The 14,186-nt window shown below is 49.1% G+C and overlaps 4 protein-coding genes across 4 annotated transcripts; 2 read left to right on the top strand and 2 right to left on the bottom strand.

The window, feature by feature from the left end:
* Window positions 1–4,496: 4,496 nt before the first annotated feature.
* GIQ15_05809 (LysM domain-containing protein) lies at window positions 4,497–5,641 on the bottom strand (the record flags this gene model as incomplete). Its single annotated transcript, XM_033553226.1, has 2 exons — window positions 4,497–5,387; window positions 5,441–5,641. 2 exons carry the CDS (start codon window positions 5,639–5,641, stop codon window positions 4,497–4,499), a joined length of 1,092 nt encoding a protein of 363 aa, XP_033404370.1.
* A 1,062-nt stretch (window positions 5,642–6,703) lies between these two features.
* GIQ15_05808 (uncharacterized protein) lies at window positions 6,704–8,362 on the top strand (the record flags this gene model as incomplete). Its single annotated transcript, XM_033553225.1, has 1 exon — window positions 6,704–8,362. One exon carries the CDS (start codon window positions 6,704–6,706, stop codon window positions 8,360–8,362), a length of 1,659 nt encoding a protein of 552 aa, XP_033404369.1.
* A 268-nt stretch (window positions 8,363–8,630) lies between these two features.
* Window positions 8,631–9,515, bottom strand: GIQ15_05807 (uncharacterized protein; the record flags this gene model as incomplete). The annotated part of the gene is made up of 2 exons (XM_033553224.1): window positions 8,631–9,378; window positions 9,430–9,515. The coding sequence occupies 2 exons, from the start codon at window positions 9,513–9,515 to the stop codon at window positions 8,631–8,633; spliced, it is 834 nt and encodes a 277-aa protein (XP_033404368.1).
* A 686-nt stretch (window positions 9,516–10,201) lies between these two features.
* GIQ15_05806 (killer toxin alpha/beta) lies at window positions 10,202–14,056 on the top strand (the record flags this gene model as incomplete). The annotated part of the gene is made up of 1 exon (XM_033553223.1): window positions 10,202–14,056. One exon carries the CDS (start codon window positions 10,202–10,204, stop codon window positions 14,054–14,056), a length of 3,855 nt encoding a protein of 1,284 aa, XP_033404367.1.
* Between the last annotated feature and the right edge of the window lie 130 nt (window positions 14,057–14,186).

The raw sequence follows: 14,186 nt of genomic DNA, 5'->3' as shown, positions 1-14,186 counted from the left end.
AGAAACACAACAGCCTATAATACATCAGACATATACGGAGTACAATTACCCTAGTCAGTTGTTGGTTAGGGATGTTAAATTAAGCCGCGCGGAGTCTCGATTAAGACTCCGCTGTAGGCCAAAGGCAACATCAACGTCACTCCCATGCTCGAGAGTTTGGCCTTAGCGCATCAATTGGAGCAGTACCCTATTTTACTTACATGCTACTATACCCGTTTTCTTTCCTCCGTGTGAGGTTATATGATAATAATCAGGATTCCCTGATTCGATGCGATATGCTGGCAAGGGTTTCGAAGTTGTTGGGGAATTACTCTCAGATAAAATGCTAGCTACAGCTAGGCATCTGCATGTGTTTCTTCCTTTACAGTGGGTTATGCATAACAAGAATCATTAGGAGTGACAGGGTGCGGACTGAAACTAAAAGGCGGTATCTCTTCCACGACGGAAATACCTGGCTATATTTAGCTGCACTGGCTGCTGTGACTCAGGATATCACGGGATATCTACTTATCTTAGTTGGTCTTTCAGAGAAAAATATTTTATAGCTAGACTGAGAACTCTTTAAGGAGCCAGTTGACTTCACTGTCGCAGGACAATTGCGAATTAAATCCAACCTTTCCCACGCGTTTTTTTATCCATCATGACGGGATAATCCTTCATCACCCTCTTTTTGTTTTTTATTTCCTATGCCGCAGGCCAAAATCACACCGAACATGGAATTCAGGCATATCCAACTAGCTTCAAGTATTCCAACTTAACTCAACTGGGCTTGGATTTGGCCTAGGAACCGTTCCCAGTACTCCGGTGGGGGCATCGGCATTGAAGATCCCTGGATCTCGTGCCTTTTGGATGGCTGTCCACAACTCTGCAGTGACCTTGGCCCTCATCCGGCAAATTGGACACATCTATACAACCAGCTTGTACTTAGTGATTGCAAACTACCCCTACTCTTCAATTTGAACATCCAAAATCCTGATTCTAGGTATTCGATGGCCCGCGCGTGACTCTTGAACGCTGGAAAGCCAAAGACCAAACACGCCATTTTGCTTGAAAATTGCTTGAATGATACCGGGAAAAATGACAAAATCGCCTACGATTACCACATTGCCGGTTGGTGCGTCGTCTACATGTGGAGCGCAGGAAACCATTGTGATTGAGACTTTCGTCTCCAGTCCATCGGCCCTCAAATCTAGAGCATACGTTGCTAGCCTCTTAGTTAGTATTCCATCTCACAACTAGTGCTTTTTGCGGCGAAACAATTCCTTTAAAAAAAAATTTAAAAAAAAAAAAAATCTTTTCAGTTATTCCAATTGCATGATTTTGATAGCTAATTATGTTTCTGTAGAGACCGCTCCTGAGAAGGGCACTCAAATTACCCAGTCCTGCGGCATCTGGATTAGGGAGGCGCGAACACTAGGCCTATTTGCAGTGGATAATGCTAAGCATTTAGACATGGTTCAACGTGCCCTCAATCAATGGCCCAATGGTGCGTGCCTTAATATTCCGGTTGAACAAGGCCATGTTGACACTATTGACTTGGTTATCTTTACTGTTCTGCGTGAAGCGAACTTTACTACTTCATATATAGGTAAACCGGCATCATCTCGTGCCAATAGCTATTTTTGGTCTTTAGCAGCTAGAGTGGAGTGCAGAGTCACTTAGGCTGGAGCCCGGTGGAACGTTTGATATAATTATTGTTACTCCAATTGATAACTGCTTTGTTATTGCAAACAACTATGGCAATAAGAGGATTAAATTAACGAGTCGAACGAGAAACATGGGGATGGGGCTGGGCCGCGTGTGATGATCTATGTCAATAATCTCTAACATTGTTGCCTTGGTGAGACACAACCTCTTCCTCTCAACAGATTATATACCCTTTTTGGTACATTTATGATCCAGAGATAATAGTAGAATCATTACATGCAAGAGATAATGTTGGCCCTTTGGGGCTTTCTTAACGCCGAGCCAAAATCCGAAAAAACAAAGGAAAACTTGCTAGGTCGAGTTAGGTTTAGTCATCTTATATAAGCCAAATGAGGTCCTATAAAAATGCGGGGAACTTGGAATTGCAACGAAACAAACAACTAACAACGTTGCAGCAAGCTGAAAACCCGTTGAGAAACCCATAACATATCCGCCTTGTTCGAAGCTGTAATCATGTCCGATCCTGCTCAATCCAGCCTCCAGCCATCCACAGAGCGGGAGAAAATGCTACGTGGAGAGTTGTATACTGCCTTCACGCCAGATTTAATCGCGGAGAGAGCAAGATGTAAAGCAGCCTGTGATAGATTTAATAATGCAGGCCAAGTAACTCGTCGAAAGCGGGTAGAGCTTTGGAGGGAGTAAGTGGCTCTATCCCCAAGTTCTGGATACTATCGCTCAAGTCAAATATGAAAGCAAATTTGATTAATACCTTTGCTGTAGTATAGTCGCAGATACACGCCCTCTTCCTCCACAGGCTTCGGATCAGCAAGCGGACGATGCTCTCTTTGAAGATGAGCCGTGGATAGAGGCTCCCATTAGGACTGACTATGGTTGCAATGTGAAGGTGGGAGAAGGAGTCTTTATCAACTTCAATTGTGTCATATTAGATACCTGCCTTGTCACGATTGGCGCAAGGACGCTCTTCGGGCCGGGGGTTAACTTGTATGCGGGCACACATCCTTTGGATCCTGCCATAAGAAAGGGGACTAAGGGTCCAGAGTATGGTAAAGAAATCCATATTGGTGAAGATTGCTGGATAGGCGGCAATGTCGACATTTTGCCCGGAGTGACGATTGGCAGAGGCGCTACAGTAGGTGCTGGGAGCGTGGTAACAAAGGTATGGCTGAACTATGTGATCATGCGTTCAAAATTGGTATATATACGAATAAATCTAAGGCATTCGCTGACCGTGATATAGGATGTCCCGCCTTTCCATGTTGCCGCGGGAAATCCAGCAAGAATCATCCGTCGTATAGAAACCGAGTTAGACCCATCACGAGCGAAGAGTAGTGATGCGGCTAATCAGTAGGGGACCTGCGGACTTGGACCATTTTTCAGGATCCCTTGAATGTTAAATAGCGAACATGTTATTTATTAAAGCTCACTGGACATATAAATTTTCCAAGATAGAACAGTAGGGGAAAAAGATGCAAAACTCAAGATTTTCTTGTTGTATCCTCTTCCTTGGCTGTAGAGTCATCCGTGTTTTCGGTATCAGCAGGATTTTCACACTGAGACCCGGACGAGTCCGACGTGGAATTTTTGGTATCAAGGCTTGCCCCACCGAGCGACTCGAGGCATCTCATGGTAGAATTAAACCCAATAGTGACATGTTGCAATATCTCGGGAGCAGGAGAAGAGGCCGGGATGGGGGCTGAAGGAGTTGATGATTTTTGTTCTTTGGCCTTGGTGTTCACTGCTGCTGTTTTCCGCAATTGCAACTTCTTCCATCGTCTGCCCTTCGACGGCCTTGAATTCTCCTCCCGCCATAGGAGAATCGGGCTTAGCAACCTGGCAGACAACTTTGTAAGCTGCGTCTTTATTACAGTGATATGCCACTTAACTATAATCGGACCCGACGAGAAGCCACACATACCTATAAAGAAGGTCTTCGGTTGTTTCTTGCTGTGTACGAGATACCTCTAAGCTATAATGCATCATTAACATAGTTTCAGTTTATTGTTGGATTCTTTCCTGGTGTTATCCTTCTCTTACCTTGAGGCTAGGATTCGATCTTTATTCATCCCCCCTATCTCAACGGTCCAACAAAATTATCCATCAAAGCATAGCTTGGTTAGCATAACAAAAATGTACACAGCGACAGGAAAAGTTTATTTAAGTACGACTATTCTCGCGCCAATTTAGCGAGGAATACGCAAGCTCAGGTCCCAGCCAAATACGGTACTTCATAATACTGGATAGTTCTGGCAATAATTTGGGAACAAAATATGTCCCAATACGAGCTATCTCTCAGGGGGCCGGTCTCAGAGCTCAGATTATTTCAGGTCCAGTTCACAGTACTGAATAGTTTCCATTTTCGAATACAATATCGATGCTAATTAGTACATAGACGGCCTAACCGTTCATTGATAATAACACTCAACAAGAAGCATGAACATTCCCAGGCTATTAGTGTAATGACTGTCTAGTAAGATAGGTAACTCACATCGACCAACCTGCTAACTAGTCTACGCCCCGACACAAACATAATAGCCTGACCAGAGAGTAGTGCAAGCTCGTCCAACTTGAGGATTCCATGTATGGAACTGATCAGCGTTGATGTTATACTTTTTGATAATACTATCACAATATTCGCCGCTTCCGACTTTGTGCCATTTTTTGCATTGGCACACGGCTCCTGGTTGCGTGGGCGATGGAAGATTAGGATTGGGGCATCCCGTTGGCGTGGCTGGTGGTTTGCTTGTTGGTTTGCTTGTTGGAGTGCCCGGTATCCCTGTGAGCAGAGGGTATTAGTATACAGAACTCCAACGCAAATGCAAATAGGGGGGTTATGTAATCTTACCGATGCAGTAATAGTAACCTAGGATGAGGGCAGAGCAATCCGAATTCACAGCGGGATTCCACTGGATGAGCTGCTCCACAGTGAAAGTTCCGTACTTACTGGCGATGACATAGCATGTGTCTCCGGAAACCGCCTTGTGGAATCTGTTGCACGTACTGATGATACCGGGCTGGGTTGGCGAGGGTCCCGAGGGAGCAGTTATCGTGGGAGGCCGTGATGTAGATGTAGGTTGAGTGGGAGTTCCTGGAACGCCGATACAATAGTAAAATCCCGCCCAAAGCGCGCTACAGTCGGGACCAACTGCTGGGTTCCAGCTCTGGAACATTGCCAACGAAAAGGCGCCGTACTTGTCAACAATTTTCAAACAATTGTCCCCAGACTCAGCTTTGTGCCACCGGTTGCACGTTGCGATGATGCCTCCCTGCGTCGGGGATGGCCCGGTTGGGGCGGTGGTGGTGGGAGACATCGTTGTGGTGGGAGGAACTGTAGGTGTCCCTGGAACACCTACACAGTAGTAATATCCCGCCCAGAGCGACGAGCAATCGTCATTGACGGCGGGGTTCCAAGTGACGAAGTCTTTCAGAGTGAAGGTCCCAAATTTGACGGCAATCTTGTCACAGGTATCTCCGCTGACGGCTTGATAGAACCTCGCGCATGTGTTTACCATGCCATCCTGGATTGGCGATGGCGTCGGGTTTGCCGTCGGAGTGGGTTGAGTAGGCGTTGAAGTAGTCGTGGTTCCTGGAGCAGCAGTTGTGCTTGAAGGAGCTGTTGTGGTTCCCGGAGGGGATGATGTTCCTGGAGCTCCTTTCTTTGCATCGATGCAATAGGAGTTGCCGGTCCTGATCCCACTGCAATCGTCTTTCACAATTGGATTCTACGCTTTGTGTTAGCGAGCTCAACATCATTGATTTTTCCAAATCAGCTTACCCAATACACGAAGTCCGCATGGCTGACCCCCCACGTCTGTTCGAAGTATGCACAATTATATGTGATATCCAAGGCATCGTCGTACAGCCTGCAGTCTGGCGCAGTGCCCGGGTCGACTGGGCCGTTCTGCCTTGGAACCAAATATCCATTGGCGACAGTAGCACTGAGAATCAGCGCAGGAGTGAGTCTCGGAAAGAACATGGTGCTCTAAAGGGACTTTACTTTGGTATCTTGCTCTCGCAGCTCGTCCTGATTCTGGCTATACAAGACATAATCCCATCTCACGCCGACTTATATGTACCCATGTTTCGACTCAATGCGGGCCTCTTTCACCGCCTAACAGATTCTAATCCTCCAGGTGACATCTAGCTGCATACCACCTCATCCCCCGGTTAGAACCAACATATTCCAAACCCGGGCCTGTCCTTGGTAGTCTGGAAACAAATACATGGGCTGAGGCAAAGAATGGCCTGACTGGCAGGCTGCGATGCATGCGTGTGATCGTATGCGCATGTTCCCACATCTCTCCTGCGGACTAACACGGAAATCCGGCTGTTTCCTTGAACTCGGCAATTTGCTCTGTCAACGTAGAATTTGGGTATCATTGTGAGCCGCATGAAAACACAAACTGTGCCCCTGGAGACCATCCTGGTCAAAGAACGGCGGCATCAGTATTGAACGACCCGGAATGGTTCATGCAGGGTTCACCCGCAGGATGCGATTAACAACGAGGCTGATATAAACGAGAGTTCAATGACTAGCATAAACAACCTGGTAACTAAGTAGTAAGCCCTGGCCCCTTGTTTATCCTCGGTTCCGACAACCTGGATCGCTTACTCGTTCTCGTATGACAAGCCGCAGAGACCATTTCATCCCTGGAAGACTACTATCTCTCAGGGGTATATTTTAAAAGGAGGTGACTTCCGGGGCCAGGATGAGTCAACAATTTTACGTAATATCTATTGTTTTATGATAAGCTTATATACGGAGTAAAAACATATGGGAATGATTAATTAACTTACTAAATCTAATGACCATTTTTAGTTAGATCTCGTTCAAGCGCTATCCATGCTCGTGTCTTGCGTTAGGTTACATCAATGATCAATGCTCCAGGGATCCTAGTACTAGCTTAAGCGGCTTATAAGATAGCCCTAACCCCGCGAGGGAGTCGGACAACTAACTACCTTAGTTAGTTGTCTAGCAGCTGTCCAGATAGTCATCGACGTCCCTAGGAGAAACCCGGCGCAGAGTGAGATAATCAGCATGGCATTTATTGACTCCGACTCCGACTCGGACCGGGACTCCAGAACCTTTGAGCCGTTGAGTGATTCTGAATGGGAGGAAATGGATGATATCGTCGTCAAATGGAGCCAGCCACTCGTCAATTTCGTCCGATCCCCCAGGAAGGTAGCGCGGGCCTTGTATGACACTCGGGGGATATTCTGGCTGCGTGTTACGGGAGAGGCTGTCATGGCCGCCGCTGAAATTGGTCAAAGGTGTACCCTCGACTTCTTATTTAGCGATGGTCACACAGCCAACATGCGGGCAGCAGGGGCGCCTCCTCCTGATGCGGATGTTGCCCCTGACTGGGCTACGCGTGATGCCGACATTGCCTTCGTCACTTTTTACGATGAAAATGAAAGCCTACACCTAAACTATTATCCACTGCAGGCTGCAGCCCATAGCAGGGAGATGAGAGATCGTCGAGATAAGCAGGTCAAGGTGATGCGCTACCTACTTAAGGAGGGCGCGGATCCCTTTGCGCTTTTCCGGGCTCCTCTCGGACGACGCAAATTCTTCCGCTACCCTTGCGAGACGTTTGACGAGCAATTAGACCCGGTTCATGATGAAGATGGCAGTGTATTACCCCGTACTCACTTTTCTAAGTTCGGCACCCGCAGTGTTCTCCATTCCATTCTCGAGACTGGCGGGCAGGCTTTACCATTTTTTGAGGAGAAGGTTAAGCTTGACATTGAGCATCGTGACCCCCAGGGCCGCACCCTTTTGCATTCCGCCTGCCTGTCTGAACTAGGTGCTGATGCCCTTCTCGATGATACCTGGTACGTCTGGTACACCCATACGGTATTTTTTTCCTACGATGTCCAGCCTTCATTGTTCCATGCTCTCCGGCTTCGCAATGCCGACATGCTGGCGGTCGACAGCAGAGGACGGCACATTCTTCACCATCTCTGTGATGGTGGAGTCCGTGACGAGGGATGTAGTGACGCCATAAATTACACTCTAACACATCTACCCCAGCTGGCTAACCAGCCAGACCACCACAGCATCTTTCCACTCCATACTGCCTTACAGAGCATGCGCTGTAATCTGTTTAGTAGTGCAAAGTACTATGTGAACCGCATCGAGCAGCTTTTCGCCGCAGGAGCTGACCCCCATGCCCGCGACGGAAGGGGGAACACTGGATTGCACTACCTTGCGGCTACCCCTTTCGATTACGGATACGATTACAAGGCCGGCGGACTGTTATTTCATAAGTTCCTTGAGCTTGGGGTAGATATAAACGCGCGCAACAACGCCGGACGAAGCGCAATCGAGGTTTTTCTCGACGATGAAGATTCTGGGCGGAGCCGAGTCGATAAACTCCCTCCTACTAGAAGTTTCCACGGAACCTCTAAGATACGCCTATATACGTTCCTGGATTTACAGGATTTATTTGCCGAAACAAACGTCGATTGGACGCAGAGGAGCGCGAACGGTCAGACTTTACTCCACTTAGTTGCCTTGCAGGCATCCACGCTGGCTGTAGAGCACGCTGAATATCTGCTGAAGAAGGGTGTAGATGCTTCCGTAAAGGACGAGGACGGGAAGACGGCAGCAGATGTGGCGGAGCAGTATGGAAGAGATCAAATGCTGAACCTGTTACGTCCACCCCCACCTACGCCGCGCATCGAGGAGGAATAGCCCGAAATTATACAGTGGCCATAGCTACGGACGAGTATTAAATCCAACAGATTGTTCCCAAAGCCCAGCAATAATACGTATGCATTGTGGTACATTTTCCTAGGAAAGGTGTAGATTTCACAAACGAAGCTTCTATGAAGGACAATGATAACCTAAACTAGTCTAACTATAAAATTCCGAGTGAATCAAGTAACGATTCGGTTGCCAGCAGTGGACAGTTTAGTTATGTACATGTTTAGTTAACTAGTTATCCGGCGGGCCGCTCCAGTTACGTTGCACCTAACGGGCATCCGCTCAGCTGTTGGGCGTGGTCGGCCGCAACCAACGCTGCGCGGTGGTCCCTAGCCTTTTCGATCATATAGTAATTCATTATTGCCGTATCCAGCGTGTCCCGTCCGCCTTTCCCGAGTTTAGCAGCCGTTGCATCCACGTCAAGGGTTTGCCAATTAGGCATCAAGCCTACCACGTCCCTCCCCGGCTTCTGGATGATATTATCCTCGCCCAGTTTATCCTTCAAGTGGGATATACGGTGCTTATCGAAGTCATTCAAGCGAAATTCGTACAGCGTTTGTGCAGCCATTTTGCCCTTGTCAACGATCTTCTTGGCCAGATCCCGTTTGGTTTTATCATCAGGGAAAGTTGTCATGCCGAGCATACCAATGGGCCTAGCTATTCTCGCAAGGCAGTCGTAGAAATCTGTTGAACCAGGAAGGAGCTTTGTGTTGTCTATGTTCCCGGTTATACCGCGTTTATCAACGGGGTCCCTCCACTTGACAATTTTGTTGTAAAGAGATTTCACCGTGATATCTTCGAAATTCGTCTTCTTTTTATACCCGAGATCCATTGGATTCGGAGGTGTCGGAGACTCGCCTGGCAACGGACTCCAGATGTACTTGAGGAATTCGTCCAGGTTACAACGATTGCCGGGTAGGGTGCCACGGCAGCCGACGGCGACCGTACGCGCCCCGTCAGCATTGACGAGTTCATCGGCTAAGTAAGCATAGTAGTAGACGAGGCTGTTGTGAATGTTAGCAGTTGAATAAATCAGTTAAATTTGTTCCACTGACCGTTCTACGGCACCTCGCGATCCATAGGCAGTTGCCAGAGGCAATAGCGTGCTAATGACTGAAAGCCAGATGAAGAAACACTTCATGATTAAAGGTAGTGTACAGAGAACAAACGGGTGTGGAAAGCAACTGTGAACGATAGCATTTTGCTGGGCCATCTCACATTTTTAGTATTAACTTGATTTCACGCGGGCCCCTGATTTCAGGGGTCGGTTGATATTGACCCCTTCCACCTGCTTAGTTGAGGAAGACATTTGATTAGCCTGCATTTCAACTGGCCAGGGAGTGATGCAACTCTCGGGCCCCGAAATGTAGGCGCCTGCAATGTGACCTTTACCCCTGCTAGTAACCAACAGTTGATATCCTTGCTGCGGCGGCTGTTAGATGAGTCCCCTGGTCACAAAAGCTCCGGTATATGACTCCCAAAACCCATGAAAAGGGGGTGATATCAATAGTCACCAACTGCAACCAGGCGCAGATTGTTATCCCTCGGTAAACCCATGCGAAAGGGCAATACCGGTAATCACCGGCCTCAAGGGAAACCAACCCTTGAAGCATCATTTCTGATTACCAAGATACCTCGCCGTTGAAGGATCTAAAGAGCAGCTATAAAGTCCTGCCAGTTGACTGACTGATATTCTTTTCTCAGAATGTGGGTATTGAGTCTCCTGCCATTCATTCATTCACTCTTTTTCAGACTTGTGTCTGCTTGCACTGCTCAAACAGACCGTATTCACCCCGATTTCCCTTCAAGCTCTCTGTTGCCTCATCTATGCGTCCCGATATTTGGTTCTCCGGGACGGGGCTTGCTATCAGCCTCCTCGCAGTAGGTGCCTCTGCACAAGGATTCGATAGCCAACTTCGGCCATGTCCTCAGCCTTGTGCCGGCCCTCCTTCAAATTGGACTGTCTATACGTCCATAGATCGCCTTCGCGTCTGCGCGCAGCCTATCTTATTCGACTTTGCCATCCATACCCCAATCGATGGTCAGGATAGGTACACAAAGCTGCGAGCCTGCACAGCAGGAGATGCCAACGATGTCCGGAACGCGCTCACCACAAACCGGACAATTCACTATCCGCGTGACGGCACCTCTTGCATTGCCTCCGCAAGGAAGAAGACTATGACTCTCAACGTCAAGATGAGCGGTCGTGGCCATGCTTCTTCTCAAGATACCCGTTCGGCGCTGGGAAAAGTGCGAAGCTATCTGCAAAATTTTTGTGACGAAACTTTCATTGTTGGCTACTCGGAAGAAGCCGTGGTGGCCGTCTACTCTGGATCGGCAATAGACAACAAGGCCACGATTTCCCCGATCCTGGACCGTCTCCCGTCTGTAGTTAGCGACTCAAAGACAGCTGTTGTCCAACTCTGCGGCCAGGGGCGGAATTCGGATCATACCTTTGGCATCGCTGTGGATACAACGGGTGATGTAGCTGCCGTACAAAAGGCCATAGTGTCCTGGAGCAACGCAACATGTTTCGACATCAACGGTGATGGCATTATGACCCGCAGCCTCGACAAGACGGTTATTGCCGAAGCGCCTCTTCAAGAGGCCTTCCGGCTTGTCGCCAGCGAAGGAGAGTGCAGAACTATCTCCGTCGTGTTCGGGGACTCTTGTGGTACACTGGCACAGCGATGCGGCATCTCAGCAAACGACTTCACGAAATACAACCCAGACCCCAACCTCTGTCCGGGCCTTGCCGTAGGCCAACGAGTCTGCTGCTCCCCTGGCACACTGCCAGATATCCGGCCCAAACCCGAACAGGATGGCTCTTGCGCTAGTTATACTGTTAAATCCGGCGACACATGCTCCGCTATTGCTGCCAGTAATGGCCTTAAGGTGGAGGATCTGGGAAAATTCAACGACAAAACAATCTGGGGTTGGTTTGGTTGCAATTCCCTCCTGGCTGGCACTCGCATCTGTCTTTCTTCAGGCTCTCCACCAATGCCCGCCCCTGTGCCCAACGCGGTTTGCGGACCAATCAAACCTGGTACCAAGGCCGACCCCAAGACAAAACTGGCGGATTTGAATCCCTGTGTTCTCAACTCGTGTTGCAACATCTGGGGCCAGTGCGGCATTACGCCAGATTTCTGTACGGACGAGGCGGGACCAACAGGCAATCCTGGTACGGCACCACCGGGTCACAACGGCTGCATTTCAAACTGTGGGACTGATATAAAAACCGGCGACGCCGGGCCCAGCAGCTTCATCAACATAGGGTACTATGAGTCCTGGAATTTCGACCGCCCGTGCCTTAACATGCGTGTAGATTCAATTCACCAGACGTTCACCCATCTACACTGGGGATTCGGTCTCATCAGTCCGTCGTTCGATATAAGCGTCGACGATAAACACAAGCAATGGAAGCCATTTACCTCACTGTATGGTTTCAAAAAGATCCTGTCATTTGGCGGATGGGGCTATTCGACGGAACCAGCGACGTATGAGATATTGCGCAAAGCGATGAATCCAGAAAACGTGGATACTTTCACAGATAACGTCATACAATTTATGAAGGACAACAACTTGGACGGCGTGGACTTCGACTGGGAATATCCAGGTGCGCCAGATATTCCTGGAATTCCACCAGGTTTGGAAACTGATGGACCAAACTACCTCGCCATGCTGAAGAAAGTCCGGGGAAAATTGCCCGAGGGCAAATCCCTTTCCATCGCTGCGCCAGCGTCATTCTGGTATCTTCGGCCGTTCCCAATCGATGACATGGCAAAAGAGCTAGACTATATCGTCTACATGACATACGATCTCCACGGCCAGTGGGATGCTGGCAACCCATGGAGCCAGGAAGGCTGCCTGGGTGGCAACTGCTTGCGTAGCCATGTTAACTTGACAGAGACGAATTATGCCCTCGCCATGGTCACAAAAGCCGGTGTGCCTGCTAACAAAATCGCCGTGGGTATCTCCAGCTACGGCCGCTCATTCGGATTGCTCGAGGAAGGCTGCACAAGCCCTGACTGTCGATTTAGCGGTGACCGTACTCATTCAACCGCTAAAGAGGGTCCATGCACCGGCACGGCGGGATACATCTCCAACGCGGAGATCGACCAAATCATCAATAATAACGATAATGTAAAGACCTGGTATGACAGGGAGAGCGCTTCGAACATCATGACGTATGACGGCAAGGAGTGGGTTGCCTATATGAACGCCGCCGTTAAAAGGTCCCGCGCTGGGTACTACAGAAAGTTCAACTTCGCAGGTGTTGTAGACTGGGCAGTTGACCTAGAATACTTCACAGGCGATGACGGTGATCCAGAAGGCGAGGAAGTTTTGCCTCCAGGTCCTTCACTCTCCAGATGCGACGCCGACTATGCAACATTGGAAGCGCTTGAAGCTGCGGCAGGCGATATTCCGCAGCACTGCAAGGCCTATTATACCGCTAGAGCACTCTCGAACCTTCTTGATGCGGCAGTCAAGAACTATACCAAGATAGTTAATAACGGGTACAAGGGGAAGTTCAAGACGTACTCAAAGGCCGTAGCAGGCAGTGCATCCAACAGCGTACATGAATTCGTGGACAAAAATGGCGATAAGTATTTTACGTGCATTATCCCTGAGACTTCACAGTGCTGTGAGTTGTGTATGAGGGAGCAAAAATGGCCCTCATATTGTGACTATTGCCACAAAGACGAATGTTACTTACAATGCGACTCGGAGCTCGGTTGTCCGCCTAACAGTTTCTACTCGCTCTTCAATTCGAGTTCTGGGCCGCCCGACATGCTGTACCCGATTGAGACCCCTAACGTAAAAACTCAGAACGTGTCTGAGCCATGTCCGCCAGATTACTCAAAGCGCGGTGAGGGACCAAACAATCCTTATCATCAGGCGGTCTACTGGACTCTGGAGAGCAACAAGGCAGACGAATTTTACGCAGACCTCTTCACCAAAACGGGCATCCCCAAGGAGAAGACCAAGATCGGCAATTATAACCGAGGACAAAACTGCGCACCGAGCGCAGAGCCTGATGACCTCTGCCACGCCTTCGACATGGACTATAACGTTCCTATTCCAAATGGCTACAGCGAAGCCGACGTGCTCAACCCGATGGAAACGGTGGCCAAGGCGCTCGAGAACTCAAAAGACCTCGTGGTTCAGGTGAGAAATGCGGTCTATCGGCTGAAGCTCGGGAGCTATAATGGCGACTCCTCTGAGCTGGTAGACAGTATTTCAGTTCCGATACTTATGATCGTAAGCGGAGTGGAGAGTATGGCGCAGGTCGAGGAGGTGGCGGAGAAGATTGACGAAGCCAAGCGCAAGGCCCTCATCCTGGGGTTCCTGGGCGCCATCCTCTTCTTCGTGCCCATCGCGGGTCAAGTAATCGGCGCGGTAACCGAACTATCCAGCGTTGCAGCAATCCTGACAATCCTAGGAACTGCCGGGGAGGTAGCGCTTGACATATACAGCATCGTCGATGATCCCGAGAATGCGCCGCTTGCGATTTTCGGCTTGATCTTGACGCCGTTGGGACTGAGTGATCTGGCGGCAGTCGGCAAGGCGGCTGCGATCAGACGCGGGTTGAAAGACGCCGACGTGGCCAAACTGGGAACAAAGGTGGCCGGGAAGCTGGGGTCTATCAAGAAAGTGATGCAGACTTGCCGCAAGGCATGAACGGAATCATTTTGTCTTGTTGTTACGCCGAATAACCGTGGCAGGCAATAAGTATCCGTCGAGACGCACTTGTTCGGAGTTAGGTGCAGTAGCAGGCAGCTAGGGTGAATGTATGTATGGCAAGAAGGCT

This window comes from Arthroderma uncinatum, assembly GCF_011692745.1.
Source record: "Arthroderma uncinatum strain CBS 119779 chromosome Unknown scaffold4, whole genome shotgun sequence".
NCBI lineage: Eukaryota > Fungi > Ascomycota > Eurotiomycetes > Onygenales > Arthrodermataceae > Arthroderma > Arthroderma uncinatum.
This window is presented reverse-complemented; position numbering and strand designations above follow the sequence as displayed.